At 36.3% G+C, this 18,169-nt stretch overlaps 1 protein-coding gene and 1 long non-coding RNA gene across 4 annotated transcripts in view; one reads left to right on the top strand and one right to left on the bottom strand.

Moving 5' to 3' along the window:
- LOC126912924 (uncharacterized) overlaps nt 1-18,169 on the top strand; it is a 213,685-nt gene that overhangs the window by 33,957 nt on the left and 161,559 nt on the right. The window lies entirely within an intron of this gene.
- LOC118276513 (serum response factor homolog) overlaps nt 3,187-18,169 on the bottom strand; it is a 230,352-nt gene continuing 215,369 nt past the window's right edge. For all 3 annotated transcript variants that reach the window (XM_035594865.2, XM_035594866.2, XM_035594867.2), the window contains 4 exons: nt 6,405-6,535; nt 5,714-5,952; nt 5,056-5,228; nt 3,187-4,763 (listed from right to left, as the gene is read on the bottom strand). In XM_035594865.2, the coding sequence (XP_035450758.2) occupies nt 5,068-5,228; nt 5,714-5,952; nt 6,405-6,535 (531 nt within the window). In that variant the 3' untranslated portion in view covers nt 3,187-4,763; nt 5,056-5,067. The remainder of the gene's footprint in view (nt 4,764-5,055; nt 5,229-5,713; nt 5,953-6,404; nt 6,536-18,169) is intronic.

Genomic DNA, 18,169 nt, shown 5'->3' with positions numbered 1-18,169 from the left:
CTCTTGAACCGTTTGTCCATTTAAAATGCCGGCACTAAAGACTTGTGTCCTTAACTAATGACAATAGTCCGTTCGACGTATTCAATTAGTGCTTAGGCGACATTTATTTGCTATTCTTGGTGAATTTGAAATTTATTTTCTTGTCTAGAATATATTTACTGGTGGGCGAATAAGTTTTCTTTTAATTGGTGTTATAGCGAAAGAAAGTGTCAAGTTCGGTGTGAGTTCTGTCGGTTTTATTTCGTTGTTGGTTTTAATTGTTAAACAACTGTCTTTATTTATGGAATAGGTGACAAACGAGCAAACGAGTCACCTGATGGTAAGCGATCAGCGCCGCCCATTGACACCCGCAACACCAGAGGAGTCACAGAGGAGTCTCAAGAGGAGTCACTTCGATAAATTTTCTCCTAATCCTTTATAAGCTGGTTCAAACTAAAACATAGATAGATGTAGCATGCCTCTGCAATAGCGTACAATCTGGGACAGACAAATAATTATTCTACAATATTTCAACAACAATTTATACCTTCTTAAAGGCCTGCCACAATTAGTAACAAAGTAACATTAGAAGTAGCGAGTAAACAGCTCAGTTCATTGGTCGTAGACTCGTACAGTGATTAACAAGTGCACACATGTTCAGCACGCCTGACATGGTAACACTTGAATATGTAATGATCGCCATCTTAGGAACTTGTCAAATGCGCACATGAATGCTGTGGAGACGGCGTGCTATATTAATTGTTGGTTTTGTATTATATTTTGTTTTATTTGTATTAGAGATTGGTGTTTCTTTCAAAATATCCAACTTAAAGGACAGAACGATTAGATTAGGTGAGATTAAAACAGATAATTGATCTGTTATTAGCAAAAAATCGAACAGAAAATAGCCATAATTAAAACAATTAACATTTTTATAAATCTTAGATCGCAAACAAAAACCACCTGAATACAAGAATGCTATTAAAATTATTAATTCACTACATTAACGAGTGCCTAGAAATATTAATAAAATTTTTAAACTTTTTGCATCGTGCGACCGTCATCTTAAGAACGGGTTGCCAACAATGAAATACATAATAAAATAGGCGTTTGCGCTTTTTTCTCGACTCCACTATTTCATAGTATCGACCAGCTTATTGATTACAAATCGGACGAGCTGATTGGCCAGCTGACAGCCAATCAGCATTCACTTGATATGTTATTAAATACCGAATTAATGAAATGTTGACGCTATGTGTCTGCGCCGAATATCATACCAAGATCACTTGATCCCTGGGCAAGAATCCTCATTGTTATTTCGAAGGTATTTCGATATACTAGTACGTAGTTGTAGGTCATTCGAAACTGGTTTTAAGTTTTTTTAGTGTTGTACTTGGATTTTTTGCGAACGAATTGGCTATCTTGATGTTTTTGCGCGAAGAGTGGATTGGCTATGATTACCAATTTTTTGTGGGCCCAGAGTTAATTGTGTATCAATTTTATTGTGCTTCGTAAGTTGATTAGTATTCGGTATTGGTGTCATGGCGGCTTGCGTCTTATGGTTGCATTTACTTAAACTGTTGGATGACAATTTACTGATATATTTTTTAAATGATTGTGTTAAAAGATGTGGCTCGTTAAGGAGTGACAGTGATTGTATTTTGTACTGACATTAATAACTTAAGTAATTATGTGCTAATCAACTTGTTGAGATTGGTTTGTGGATTTATGAATGTTTTTATTAACTCTTCGATACGATAGAGGTGAAGCTGTCCCGGTCTGTGGTTGTTATTTAAGGTACAACCTAGGTGCCTTCATGTCTCAAGTGAATAGGTTGATAGGAAGGAAGGTAGGCTTACTCTATCGTCTGTCACATCAATGCTTACTTTTTTTATGTAACCGTAGGGGGATATTATCAATTGACTTTTCTCGTCCGGGCGAGGCGAGAGGGAATGTCAGACTCTTACTGACTATAAACTACCCCGTGCCTACTCCAACTTTTCGAGCCGGTAACCCGCTTGGCAGTCCACAGCTCCCGGACCAATACTTACTACCAGACGAATTAAAGGTATGATGCTGACATGATTTAGGTATAATGTAATGCCTAAAATTCTATATTTAGTCACTTGAGTGCGACTTGAGACTTAGAGATTATGGATAAGCCGTCAGTCTCCACATCGACGATACTTATAAAAGGTCTAACTCAAATAGGTATTCACTCGGAAGTGAACAGGTTGTTTGTCACCAGTGGCCTTAGTACGAGTTCGCTTTACGTTTAACGAGAACAAACTCGTACTAAGCCCTCTGATGACTTAGTGGCCTAACGCCGACATTATAAGAAAAAATGTTTTCCATAAAACCCAACAAAACACTATAATATTATTATAATTTAGAATACAAGGTCCAGATTGTCAGGTAATTTCAAAATTAAACACAGAACAATTTTTATTTAATATTTATTTTAAAAAATCGAAACAAAAGGAACATTTAAGTATTATAAAAAGAAAAAATCAGTTACACCATTGTTATTGACTTGATCGATGTACGAAACAGAGACTACAGGCTAAATACAACATTAATGGACGAAATACAAATACAGTAACTTTAGAATCCATAAAGTAAATTAATATAACGAAAGAAAATCTCAAGTAATTTTGGCGATGATGAATTTTAATATCAATAATAAGGTACTTACTGCCGTACTCACAGACATCTAATGGCTACTTAACAACCTTAGCAATTGTTTTCAGAAAAAAATCGTTACTAAGGAATAGTTTAAATAGTAAGATCATTAAATGACTGAGTACGTCAGTTAATCTTTAAGTGCTTTTTATAAAAGAAAACTTGCGAAGTTATCGTTGCACAAAAATCGCACCCTGATCGCCTGTTCTTTGTCAATTTTCTCCTAACTCATGATTGTGTTTACAAAATCAACATATACCTAACACTTAAACCAGACAATTTATGGATCACACAAAGAGTTGAGTCTAAAGAAATATATGCAAGAAAATAAGCGCAAATTTGACTAGTATATAATACTGTGATCGTGTTTAATACTTGTTTTGAGATATTATTTTAACAGTCTGATAGTACACACATATTTTCTTGCATTTACAAAATCGTTAACAAAGTTTCTAAACATCAAATATTACTTTACTTGATTTTTAGAATGGAATACAAAATGGTACTTAGCAATCACGCTTGCCGCTACTCTGCTAATTTGACAGATATACTATGTTTAAGTGTACCTAATAGCCTGTAGTCTCAGAAAAAGGGAAAAAACTAAAAATACTGTAAGATAAACAACATAAGTATAAATGCTTCAATGATAGTGACGTAGGGCCGCGGTCGCAATGACAGCGGACGCTTAAGAGGTAGCGGAAGCGGGTACGTCGTCTCAATTTTTTTATGAGTTTTTTTTTAATAACAATGGTCTTAGCATTACATTAATGATATGATAACTAAAGCATTTACTTATTAGCAAATTGCTTTAAAACTTATATTAAGTAGATTGAATACACATGAAAAAGCAGAAAGCTAAGTAATAAGTACTTTAAATACGAGGTAAGATTTTTTTTCCTAATTATAAAATACCTCTTGCCTCAAAACCTACCCGCTTCCGTATAAATTTAATTACAACTAAAAAATAAAGAAAGTGCTAAAGAAAATGAAAAATAAAAACTAAAGTACGGTAGAATAGAACTCACTTTACAAAATGCGTTTCAAACGAGTGTATCAGTGTTAGGTAAAAACCTTGAATTTACATTTTATTTAGTATTCATGTTTGGTACAAAAATACGCAAATATATTCTGTTATTTTTACACAAACAATATTAATTTATTATTATTAATATCTACATACCTAAGTGTAATAAATTAAGGTCCTCGATTTTACACAAATACACGATTTTTTATAACATTTCGTAGAAGTCATTGTGACTTGTTTGGCAATTGGCAAGTACATGCATTGCAACACAAATTAAGTTACATTTAATAAATTCCATCACCATTTTATTTTATAAGCGGGCCAAGGACCAGTTGCAAGCGAGAGACGAAATAGAAAATACAGTTTAACTAAAACTCATGGTTTACTCACGTACGGTAAATTAATGGGGAAATGCTTTACTAGTTTCGAGTCATGAGCAGCATTTTAAGTTAATTTTGTATGCCTCACGATAGTTATAATAAGAAAAGACTTACATACAAGTAAACATTGGTTTTGAATATGAATTTACTTGTACATAAAACTTGGTTTAATATTAAAAGTCAACTAGAAACAATTGTGTTTTGATTATGATATTTAAGTGCCTGATGACCATTAGAACGCCTGGGTCTTTGATCAGTCACATAGCCCAGGAGACTACAGGGAGACATCTGAATAAAAACTAGAGTTGATTTGAGTGCCTGCAATCAGAGGGTTCCGTGACCTGGCCATTCAATCATGTTACCCTCATCGAACTTTTTTTTAAAACTTGGTTTTAAAATTCTTATTTGCCCTTGAAGAATGACTCCAGATATCTTAGTAGAGATATAGCGACAAAAGAAAATCTAAATCGCTACTCGCTTGCAATCACACCAAGGCCTTATGATGGAAAAACTGACAAATGAAAATACACATTGATTTTGATTATGTCTACCTACCTACCAACAATTCTATATAGCTTGTTATTGCTAGGAGTCCAAATATAAACTTTGGTACATACATTTTTAACTTTTTTTTTAATTATCATAAGATTTATATTGATACATACGAGTATACGATCTGCAGCACAGGTGCGAGTAATCTGAAAGAATATGAGAAATATTTTAGATTAGTTCAGTATTAAAGTGTAAAAGTGACTGCCTCGTTGCCCGAGTGGTTGCAAGTGCGACTGCTGAGCAAGGGTTCGATTTCGTGTTCGGGCGAAGTAATGGTGGGCTTTTTACGGTATTTCGAAAATTTCTCTGGTAATAGGCTCACCGCCTATTACATGGGACTTATAACACAAATTGTGGAAAGGGCATCTCTACCTACCCCTTCGGGGATAAAAGGCGTGATATTGTGTATAGGTTGACTTTATAATAATAGTGTCATACCGTAGTCCCGCGTCACTTTCTGCCGGTGCTCAAGTCTTGTAGTTCGCTGCTGTCGTCGCTAGAGGCGCTGGCTCCGCAGCCGTTGGTGACGGTGGCTGTTGGCGCGCCTGCAGCTGCCGCCATTGCCATCGACAGCGGGATCGTTATGAACTGAGGTTGGCTTGATGATGATGCTAGGGATTAAAGTAATTATGACATTAATAAAAAGACGATGAATAGGAGTTGTATACTACTAAGAGAAAAAAAAGTGACAAAAGGACAATGGTCACTCTACTCTATGTATTATACATACGAGAGGAAAACACAAACCTCAACAAACGAATATATTCAATCAAATCCTGACAAAATTTCAATTACCCCTCTTCCTAATTTTTCCAATCCCCGATTCCCCAACAACCATTAAATTCCTAACCCCCAAAAGGCCACTTGTAACGCCTCTGATGTTTCGGTTGCCTATGGGCGGCGGCAATTGCTTATCATCAGGTGATCTGTTTGTTCGTTTACCGGCTTATACCCACCAGATTTTGAATTCTTCAAATTATGTACGTTTTTGTTCTCAATATCAACTACATTACACTGACTATTGTATTATTTACTACCAGATCACATTATCTCAAATATTGAAACTTAGACTTTAGTCTTTAAAAACCATACTCACCACCTTCTTGACCTTGATTAGCCAGTCCCAAAATAAATCCGTGTGGGTAGCCCATAGCCAGGTTGCCTAGTCCAAGGTTACTGCTGATGCCGTCCAGCCCAGCCAGGACGCCAGGATACAGCATGGCTCCTCCAGGCATCTGTTCGATCTTGGGCATGAGTTTGGGCAATGATGGCTTGGAACTGTCCGCTTCTTGGGTAGTGGATGATGTGGAAGCTAGTGCATCGTTGTGGGATTCTCTGTAAATGTACAATTGATTTCATGAAGATCTTTGATTTGGTTTTAACTGCCGTACTTAGTTATTTAATGGTTATTTAACCCAGTCCTTAGTAATTGTTTTTAGAACAAAATTATTACTAGGGAATAGTTTTAAGTAATCATTGAATATCTTTGGGTACGGCAGCAAGTTTGTTAAATCATTAACACACTTCGTCTAATGTTGTCTGATGATTATGCCAAAATTGTTGTGCTTAAAATAACCCAATGAAATGGAGATCACCAATCAGTTCATTTGCTGCAAGTTTGAAGAAATTCCCATAAATGCTATAAATGTGACCTGACTTTATTTATGGTCCTAAAGAATATAACTCAGAAGAATTCACATGTTCCTTTTTAAACCACGACTTCAATTAAAGTCTTATTTTAATCAAATATTTCTCTGGCTTCCTAAAAGAAATTCGTATTATCATACCTATTTTTGGCTTCCCGTTCATTGCTATCACAGGTCCACTCTTGCTTGTGTACCTGTAGTAGCTTCTCACTCGGCGACTCTGGTTCACTGCCGCTCTCGTCTCCACTGTCGCCTGAAGATGCTGGTTCATCCTGTGGACAAGGAAACGATAGATATTTAGATCTCTTTGTTCCTTTTACACTCGTGATTCGATATTTTTATGGGATAAGGTGTGATCGCATCATGTAGTGGTAAACAATCAGCGTCGCCCGTAGACGCTCGAAATAGCAGAGGAGTTACAAGTGGATTGCCGGACTTTTGTGGGGCGCGGATGGATTGTGCCTATGTATAGTTTTTCTGAAACTTTTTACTATGTAAAAACGTCGCTTTGAGATTGATTTATTGAATCGTACTTTCACACGCACCACCTTAATCATTAAATTTTTTTTTATTATAAACTTACGGTATTCTTAATTGAATTGAAGATATCAGGACAAACATTAACTAAATTACCAATAACCTGTTGAAAAGCTATTATTGTTTTACAGTTTCATTTGCATATTGATTACAAACCACGCGGTTGTAGATTCGTGGATAACAAACAAATGACTGTGTGTTATCATGTAATGAATCGTGCGAAAGATTCGAAGTTACAAATCGTATGACAATTTACCAGCTGAACTCTTTGTGAACACTGAACAGGAGAGAAAGCCTGCCATTTTTAAGAAGCGACCGAAAAGTTATCGCCGAATAGGTTAAAGTCACAAAATAAAAAGTTTTTTTGTCGTTTGCAAATATAAATACCAAATACGCATTGCTTATGGAGGAAATATGTGTCAATTAACATTAAAATCTATTTCAGATTTTTTGCAAGTAGGTAGTTTCTGCCAGTAGCTACGCTCGCGTTCCCTTAGAATAAAAGAATTCTATCACCCTGTCTGTGTACCAAATTTCATAAAAATCCGTTCAGTAGTTTTAGCGTGATTGACAGACAAACATCCAAACAAAGAAATTTCACATTTGTAATATTAGTGAGTGTTTTGAAATTGCAATCAAGAAATAAAATTAGATATTTAGCACCTAAATTGAAGTTCGGGTCACATTTGCAGCCACCCTAGCAACTAAGAAAATATCGAAACTTCCATTACCGTCCACAGGCAGCTGTCCTAAGACTAAAAATTCTTTAATTAAATTTTCAAAAGAACCAGAGTCTAGGTATAACAAAATCACACTTTTAAGCCAGAAAACACTTTATATAAAAGTTCAGGTTGCCACTCAAATCTAGTTCGGAGCACAGGTGTGGCTGAAACTGTGCACTTACTGTGTTTTAGCGTTGTGGCGTAAAAACGTCTGGGTGCCACTTACCGCGTTATACTTCGCAGACAGACTTTATGTATGGAGGTGTTTGTGTGGGAAAATGTGTTCGAGGCTTTCATAATATCAATTTTCAGGAGTTTTAAAGTAAACGGCGTTTTGTACTAAAGTTACAATTTAACTGAAAGCTTTGGTGGTTTAGTTAGTGGTGTTGTCTTACCGCGCTAGGGTTGGATTTGATTCTTAATCGTGTGAATGTTTTAATCCTTAGTTAGTAAGAAAAGTGTAATTTTTTGTCGATGTCAGAATTCATACTTAGAATAAAAATGATATGTAAGGACAATCAATCCAACCCGGATCTGCGGTCTACCTAACCCGGAGCTCCGGCTTGTTGTGGATTTTAGTCAGTAAGAATCTGACACTCCCTCTCGCCTCGCCCAAGGCGAGAGAAGTAATTAGATAATTTTTCCCCTTTAAAAACAATTCTCTCTACAATAATTATTTGATTAATTAAAAGTGAGTGTACTACATTGGCAATCAATCAACAATAACAATAAAGTATGAGTGTTGTTTTCCTACTATAGAACAAAAATATTCATGATTCACACTCTCAAAATACACCAGCATTGCATAATAATAAAAAAAATACCATCAAAACATTACTCATCCAAAAATCACTACACACACATACGCACACGAATCTATTGTTACACGCACATATACACACATACATTACATCTATTGTATACATACAAGGCATTGTGACGTCACAAAGATAAATCACATTGGTAATTAGTTGGTATCGTGCGCATCAAAGCAGCACAATTGTTAATAAATACCTACATAGGATGATTTCCAGGGACGGGTGCGCAGGCGCCGATACCATCGTCGTTATTGTTGCTGTTAGAATAGAGTGGATGTGGTAGGTGTTGTGGAAGGTTTTTGGGAACGGTGATTTGGATATTGTGAGCTTAAACATTTGTTTTTTTCTGTCTTGTTAGAACATTTTGCAACAGTCGAACGCATGTCGTTGAGTCAATTTTTAAATCAGGAAAGTTTCACTACAATAAATATTAACTTTTACTAAAGTATTTGAAAAATGCATTATGATAATGTTGTATACTGACCATTTTAATGGACAAAAAATATGAGTAGGTAGTCTGACCAAACAAAATCAACTAAACAGCTAAACCTACTAAACATTTAAAAGAGTCATAGTAAATAATCTTTAAACAAAATTAAGTCAAACAAACTGTATAGTTAATCTCTAACTTCTAAACGCCGTATCCATAGTATTCGAGCCTGGCTAGCTCGCGTAGGCGTTGCCTTTATTCGCCGACGCACTAAATAATAATAATTGTGCTTAACTAACTACCGTTTAACGCATTCGGCTTTCTTCTGTGCATCTGATAACTACGCACGGTCAGTAAAAAACGAGATTTATTTATTGTATGTTTGAGTTGTTTTTTCTTTGGTCCGTTGTTGTAAAGTTTCATTCGTTTTGTTGCCTACATTGTTCAGGATATCGATTACAGTGACATTATTCTTTAATTATTTAGCTTTGTTGGCTGTATTTTGTTATTTCGTAGAATTTAAAGATTACTAGGTTTTAGTAGGCTGTGTAGATTGTATGTAGGTGCAGGATTTTTTACTTTTTTTGTAGTCTTTAAACTCCTATAAGTTATTAGAACAGTGGCAGTTAGCGACTGTTCAACATAAACTGTAAACGGCAAACACGACTAACGTTTTTCTTTTCATTTTATTTTATTTCTTTTACCATTTTGGTCATATTTTCTAATCGTAGCAACACTACTATAAAATTTATATCTTGCCAGAATCCTAACTATATCAACGACTCGGAGCTGCGGACTGCCTAGCAGGTTAGCGGAGTTTGCCAATCTAGCTATGAAACGCTTGTAACAATTGTAAGGGTGAGCTGCAGTCTACATAGCGGTTCACCACGGCTCAAGCTCGGTAAACACGAATAGGAACGGGGTGGTTCTTAGTCAGAAAGAGTCTGTCACACCCTCCATCCTCGCACAAGACGGGAGAGGTCATTGGATGACTTTCCCCCCTTCAATTAGAAACTTATAATCAACGAATTCACTTTTCCATGAAAACAGAGATGTTAAAGTAAAATCGTAGTTAATTGATTCTGCGCCCAGTACAACAGGGTGGCATTAAGTGTCCGCCGGCCACAATCGGTCGCTGCACCGTTTTTGGACGATACAGTTCGTTTACTAAGCTGTGACGTCACAATGCTACAGTTACCTCATTATTGTGCTAACTGTAAATTAACTATTACTGCGTTGTTCGAGATGTTGCTTTGTAAAATAATAGAATGGAGCTTTGTAAGCTACGGATAAACATAGACTATATGGTTTTGTGTTTAATTTTAATGATGGTAAAGACTAACTAAAATCACGGTTTACTCACGTAAATTAATGGTGAAAAGCTCTATTAGTGTCTAGTTTTGTTTAGTTAAATGGTAGGTAGAGCTACTTATTTTTTAGGTTCTGGTCTTTTTCTAACCATAAGAGCATCGATATTGAGTCTCAGTAGCAAGGACTTGCTGAATTATGTTCTGGAGGTTATTGGCTTATATTTTTATGTTGTTATTATCTGCCGCACTTAGAAACATTTAATGATTCCTTCTTGCTTTAGTAACGATTTTGTATTGAAAATATTGACTGTTAATGAAGCGATAGACGTTAAGAATTAGCAATTCAATGACTTTGAGGGTTATTAAGAGTCCCGTAAATAAGGTATACATACATACAAAAATGTTACCCTACAGTAAAACCATCTTATAGAATTAAAATGAAAACAAGTAGCACTGCATTCAAACCCAGTAACAGCACACACCGCGTCCATTTTTCAAGGAAATAAATACACGCTGCAAGCTGTAAGCAGGAAACACTTAATAAATCACCCCAAGTACATTACTGTACAGTGTACGAAAATCACCATTACCGCCATATTGAATACAGGTGCGCAGGAGTCGCGAGTGATACGCGGTATCTTCCCATTGCGTCACTTTTCATTCGGGTTACGTAAATATTTTGAGCGCTGTGACGTCATTGTGACGTCGTGTGATTTTGTGGGTTTGGTGTGAGAAAAGTTGGTTCCGGGATTAGAAAAAAATATTCACGGATGTAGGATAGCAAATGTGGTGGCAATATGTTTGGTTTTGATAGAGATCCGGTATCTAATTATGTAATCGTACATCAGGATGTGATTACTTAATTCATATTATTAAGCAACACTAACATTGTATGAAGCGTTATCTCAGTGAAGATTTAGAATGGTATGAAATCTACAGAGATGTTGTTAAAATATTTACCAAGAATGTCAAGTCTAATGGGTGCTACCGTTTTTGACTCACCAGATCGCGCGAATTTAGGAAGAAGGCTTTTTGTCCAATCCCAACAGCTGTCAAATATTGAACATCCAATAGTACGACAGTAGCTTATTCCCTATTGATCAAGGAACGAGAGGTTCGAGAGTCATGCAAGCGCCAAAAAAATTACGGTAGACCATTTACCATATCACATAAACAAACAATTTGTGTACATATCAATCCTTATTTAACTTTACAAATATTTTCATTCAGAGTTAGTATCAGTGTGACGTTGGCTAAACCAATAAATTCCAACCGCGAATTTCGGGGAAACCATACAAACGTCACAACAAAATTTCATATCCCACGTTATGTGTAAAATTCATTCGGAAAACTTATTTATTCAATGAATCCGTTTAAAATGTTTATTTACACCTTTATTGAAACTGTTTTTCCTGTTATCTCATTAGATACAGCTTTACTTTACAAATTTACTTAATGACATTGAATTTTTCTGTATTTATTTTATTTGTTGGAATATTTGTCGATAAAACACATTTGTAGAAATTTTCTTAAATTAATAACTAAAATATTATCGGTTGGCTTGGCGACCTCACTGCGCCGCGCACAGTGCTCATAAGTAAGAGTCCCTGTATGACTTGAAACTAGGAGAACTATTCTCGAACAGTTCACTTAAATAAAACAGAATCTATTTTAATAATGTACACAAAAATCTCCACATTATTCCCAAATAAAAAGTACCCAAAGTGGGAATGCACCAAAGTGCACAATCGATCGATCGTATCGCCATCGATCGTGTTCGATATATCGTCGATCGCTCGATACGATACAGATTCTCGTAATAACACGAATTTGTACCACACTATGATTTTTGTGTCACTTTAAACACGTAATTTATCGTCTTTAAGATAATTATTGGAAAAATTGTATGAAATTATTTATCACGGTAAAGATTATTAAGTATAATTTGACATTTAAGCTACCACATTACAATGTTAATGTTGTGGTGGCCCGGAGGTTTAAGACGCCCACTTTTCATAGGGGATGAAACGCCAAGTACCGATGTGACTTTTTCTGAGTTATATGGAGGAAACCTGGGCTTTTAATTTCTAATTTATAAGTTTGAAATCGCTAACCAGAATTGAGCAAGCGTGATGATTAATGTTCAAAACCTACTCCGTGTGAGAAGAGGCCTTTGGTCAGCAGTGGTCACTTATAGGATGTGGATGATGATGGACTAACATAGAAAGGAAGGAACATTTCATTAATTGTCAAATTAAGCACAAGTTATTAAACATTTTTCTATTCAATATCACCACACTCTTCACCCAGTCCACAATACACCAATTAACGCACCAATCTTCAGCACACCCTTCCAAAAAAAGGTCCAGAAACCAGATTTTCATACCGCAAACAAGTCTGGACCGATAAAAATCTTTCGATAACAACGGAAAGCTGAGCGTTATTTCTACCGAATACATTGTAAATCATTATTCAAGGATCCCATACAAATGTCGAACACACACGCGAACTAACAAACATGTGTATAGTAAAGAATTCCTATTATACGGGCCGGAATGCGTCTGCTTGATTTTGAATGGTCGCTTATTATGCACCCATTTACACCCGAGAAACGGTCGCGTGGATCATAGTGTGCTGGAAGCGGTTTCAATGTGATTGATTGATTTTTTAGATTGTGTTCATTTTTTGAATGGGTATTTTCTGTCAAATGTAGGTTAGGTAATTGATTTTTGTTTATTTGATGCTAGTTAAAAATGTTATTCTCTCTTTGGTCATTTATGGTCGTATATATTTTAGTCAGTGGAAAGTAATGTGATCTAGAGAATGCGTATGCGGAAATCATCCATTCCAAAATACTCCCGCCATAGGCGAGGCGAGAGGGAGTGTCAGACTCTTACTGACTGAAAACCACCCCGTTCCTACTCCTGCTTTTAGAGCTGGGACCCCGGTAAACCCGCTAGGTAGTCCGCAGCTCCAGCAAACGTTAAACGTTAAAACACAGTTAAGAAGAAAGAGTCACATCTTAAAAATGTCTGCAAAATCGCGAATATATAAGATAGGCACCAATACTAATTTACATTAGATGCGTAGTAAAGTAAACTAACACCCAGTACATTTCTAGTGCAACCTATTTTCATCCTAGTCTAGACTGATACCTATCTAGTAGTCTAGAAACTATAAACCTAAGAGTTTGTTTTATTTATCTTTGAACGCATTAATCTCCCGCAGTTGAGGTCGAATTTGTTTTCTTAATCGATAGTTCAGCTCTTAATGGAGATTAATATTGCTACTACTGTGACGTAGCTAAAGAAAAAAAAAACAAATAAAACTGATGTATATTGGTGAAACTAGAAAATCGATGTATTTGTTAATTATATTGATAAGCATAATTGAACTTAACTGACCATACTGTTGGCGCGGTGGCTAAGCAACCGGCTACCACAGTATACGGAGCAACACTTTGTGTGATCCACAAATTGTTTTTTCGGGTCTGGGTGACATGAGTATGTGAAATTGTATTATTGGAAATGCACTCACGACACAGGAGAAAATCGTAGCAAGGAGCAACGTTTTTTTTATATAAATAACTACAAAATTTCTAATTTTCCCACCATACTACTTATACCATATAGTCTGAGTAATGTTATATTTATTTTGTTATGTACCTCCTGATCAATTTCAATTCATAACAAATGATACAATCCAAATTTCATCATCATCATCATCATATCAGCCATAAGACGTCCACTGCTGAACATAGGCCTCCCCCAATGATTTCCAGATAGGCCGGTTGGAAGCGACCTCCATCCAAATTTCATAATTATATTTAAAGTTCATCAACTCCAATCACTCAGTACCTTAGTTAACAGTGCAAAATATCATATAGAGCAGTCACACCGACAATGCAAACAACCACTTTATAATACAAACCGCTAAAGCCACTTCCACGGAAACTTTAGATCCAGGACGAAGATACGAAAACAGTAGCCCAAAGGCGTTTGATACGCATCTCGATAGTGCAGTAACAAGCAGCATGTTCGTGTCAATCCAGCTAATGTAGCCGACGAGGCACAATTGGTAAAGTGCATGTATGTGTTATTTTCATACACAGGGCCAGTGAGCCGGTACACAGGACTGGTACATCTGAACGATGGGTGCGTGGGCGAAGCGAACTTATTGGTGGAGGTTCGGATCTTTCGATGGCGATTGTTCTTTGGTTTGTTTGAATTGGACGCTTTTGGTTTTTGGGGGTTTTAAGGTAGATAGTGTTATTGCATTATGTCTGTGGTCTCGTAATGATCATGTTGAAGTTATCCTTTCTAGGTATAGAAACAGAGCTTTTTATTACAGCCAAACTTAAGTCGAGAAATACGACGGGGCGTTTAAATTTTACAAAAAAAAAAAAAAAAAAAAAAAATTTAAAACAAAATTATAATAGTGAATAGGTTGCTTATGGGCAGATACGCTCCATCGTAGGTCACATCATTACTTACCACCAGGCGAGATAGGCGAAAATTATATATTAAGCTCTCATAATACAACACCATCAATGTATCAAAATCTCACAAATACTCTACGATACAAAGTCGACGTTTTTGCAAACACCCTAATCATCACATCTACAGCGAATACTAGACGTATACTTCCTTAGCATTCAGCCAACAATACAATCAGCCCCACTTAACACAATTACACATCACCACGCACACATGACGACAAATAATCAGATTACCTTACAAAATGAACACCAACTACTAACTAAGTCAGCACAACCCTAGTTCTGCTGCAGGGGAACTTCAACCTTATGGCTATGTACTTAATGTCTGATACAGATCTGAGTTACGAGGTGAGGAGTGGTTTATAGGATGGCCGACGGTGGACGGTACGGTTGCAGATTTAATTTCATTCAGTTGTATCCTGGAGATAAATTAAGAAGCTAGTGACAATCTCATTCAGTTCATTCCATAAATTAAACGTTCTTTATATTAGTATCTTTTGCGTTTCAGCAATTATTACGACAGCAATCGTGTTATCCGATGCAAGATAATTACGCATGATACAAACATACATGTGACTTTTAATTTTTTTATGGTATAAGCCGGTAAACGAGCTAATGGATCACCTGATCGTAAGCAATCGCTACCGCCCATGAATACCCGAAACACTAAAGGCGTTACAAGTGCGTTGCTGGCCTTTGGAATTTAAGGTTTGTTGAGGAATCGTGGATTTGAGAGATTGGGAAGAGTAGTACCTAGGCCTCCGGTAAACTCACTTACACAACGCAAGCGTTGTTTCACGTCGGTTTTCTGTGAGGCCGTGGTATCACTTCTGTCAACCCGGGCCATTCGTGCCGAAGCATGGCTCTCCCACATTTAACGATAAGACTATAGGGCATTAAATCTTTAATTTATAATTCTATGATAATACATTAATACTAAAAGCATACTATCATTCACACATCTTACTCTATTCTTAAACAGAAACAATCTCTAGCAAACGAGTGTATAAAATAATAAAACTGTAACTAAAAGACAAATAGGAGCAAAATGTCCGCGTGTCTGTCTCGGAGGTGTTGACGCATGTCCATTGTACGGGTGCGGGTTCGATTCCAGCCGACGCAGATAACGGCTGACGGGACACCTGAATTTTAAACGAGCTGAGGTGCCAATTACTTGGTGTGTACTTCTATTTTTTAAATGGAGATTTGGTTATTTTTAGTCCTAAGACTTGTGAGGCAAGATCTTCAAGGGCAGTTCATGGGACTGATGCTTATATTTCCCTTTTATTTAATAGATTAATATCATGACTTGCATAAAGCAGTAGGCAGAGGCAAGGCAAATTTATATGTATAGTTAAATTGTAAACTAGCGTCATTCAATGATGAAGAAGTAGACTTTGGTGTCCAAAGTATAGACAACCCGCAGTTAGTTTCGGTAGGTTCCTGTTTCGGATTCGGCGGGAAGAATAGACAACCCGCAGTTCCCAGAACCATAATTACAAAAGAATAAAAAGGAGTTTATAAAGATGAAGCCTGACAGAAGAAAATGACATAGTTGAAAAAGAGAAAGCACGGAATAAGTAGAAGATCAAAAAAAATAATTGAACTTAGAACGGTTTAAACGAACAGATAAATCCGGTTTTAACCAAATCCGCTACCCCGTCCCATAATCATCTCTAAAACAAAATCATGAACCAAACAATCATTAATAGAAGTAACAGTGAACACAAACGTTACAAAAAATAGCCAGTAGGTATTATTATTTCTCAGTAATTTCCCTCAGTGTGAAAGTTTTCACGTAACATGCCTGACAGGGGCTTCCTTCGTGAGATGTCACCGTCAACCGTTGTCCCGTCCAGATTATATTTTTATATTTTTATACATGTCCTCTGCCATATTCACGTTTTAATGTGAACATTGTTTTGATTTTGTATTGTTTTTCGGGATATCGAGAGATTTTGCTGGACATTTTTGATGTTTAGTTTTTAATTGAAATAAACTCTAACATTTTGAAAGATAAGTGTTTACATGTAGGGCTACAACGTTAGGTGTTGGTTTAAATTCCCTGTAAGAATACTAAGTCTAGAATTTTGTTTGCCACAATACAACACCTTAGGTAATTTTTCCACCAGAGATGTGCTACGTTATATGTAAAGATCCATGGATCCGTGCTAGGGATGATTTCCCTATTATCGATGCATCGCATACTGCAGCTTCCTCGTACTGCTACTTTGCACCGGCACATCTTCATAGCACATCTTGCACCACTACATAGCTTAGTATCAGTGGAGATGGTCACATAGTTTTACAGCTTAGCTATTACATAGCACATCTCTGGTAGAAAAGCATCCTTAAGAAAGTGTTTAGCGAACCTAATAAGTTGATCCGAGATCTAAATATCGAACACAAGGCCTTGTTTCCATTGCGTGTGCGACCAACGGCCCGACGAGACAGCGGGGCTGCAGTTGTAGCGCATTAACATTATGGCAATATTGAGCATTGTGTCACGATATTTATTGACATACTCATATTTAGAAATCACCATAGTAATACGATAAATACGTCTCATTGCGTAAACCATGTGGATAGAGTTTTAAAACTTTCATTCCCTCGTATTATTATAAGGTACTTTTTTTTAGTTTTGCAGGTTTTAAATAATACTGTTTTTTTTTTTAAGAAAAGAATTGTAAATGAAAATTCAGCACATTCAATTTTCTTTTTTTTTACGTTTAATGGGTCAACGTTTGGCCTCTATCTCGCTTGATGGTAAGTGATGATGCAGCCTACGATGGAGCATGTATATAAATAATTACGAGTGACTATTATGTTATCGGCTTACTACGGTTTATTACGAGAATAAATTATTCTCTGTATCACTAGCACAAGTTCTTTTCTCAAGAAAAATATTGATTTAAGTAAAATTGATATTAATATTCAACCGACATTCGCAAAGATTTTCCTTCCAGAACATTCGAAACGTATTCAAAGCAACTTCAAGTCGGTGGCCCATTTCTAAATTAGCATAGAAACAATTTGAGCCAAGTGAGGTAACGTGCTGTGTACACTACAGGCTACATGGCAAACTCTACCGATTACAGTACAATGAGATGTCGTAATTTCTAATGTTAATAACATAATAACAAGCTAGAACCTATTTAGGATTGAAATTGTAACAGAGCAAGGAGTTGGACTGAGGTGAACTGCACTATGTGAGGATTGGAGAAATTTGTGTTTAAGTTTTTGTAATGTCAGAACCCTTAAATAAGAGTTTGCTTTACGTTTAACGAAATCGAAATGAGAGTGCGTTTGGCGTTCTGATTGGCCGGCTCGAAAGAACCACACCAAAATTATCCTATTATTACACACTCATATTATCAGTAAAAGGTGTCGTGGTGGCCTGGAGGTCTAAGACGCTCTTGTCCTCCTTATGTATAAGAGATCGGATTCGAAATATAGTAACGGCAATTACCAATGTGGCTTTTAAGTTTGTAATCGCCAACGTGCATTATGCAAGCGTGGTGATTAGTGCTCAAACCTGTGGTCAAACTCAAACTCAAATTCTTTAATTGCATTTTAAGGAATTACAGGTCT

The sequence above is a fragment of the Spodoptera frugiperda genome, chromosome 31 (assembly GCF_023101765.2).
Source record: "Spodoptera frugiperda isolate SF20-4 chromosome 31, AGI-APGP_CSIRO_Sfru_2.0, whole genome shotgun sequence".
NCBI lineage: Eukaryota > Metazoa > Arthropoda > Insecta > Lepidoptera > Noctuidae > Spodoptera > Spodoptera frugiperda.
Note: the sequence above shows the minus strand (reverse complement) of the source record. Positions and strands in the feature narration are given on the sequence as shown.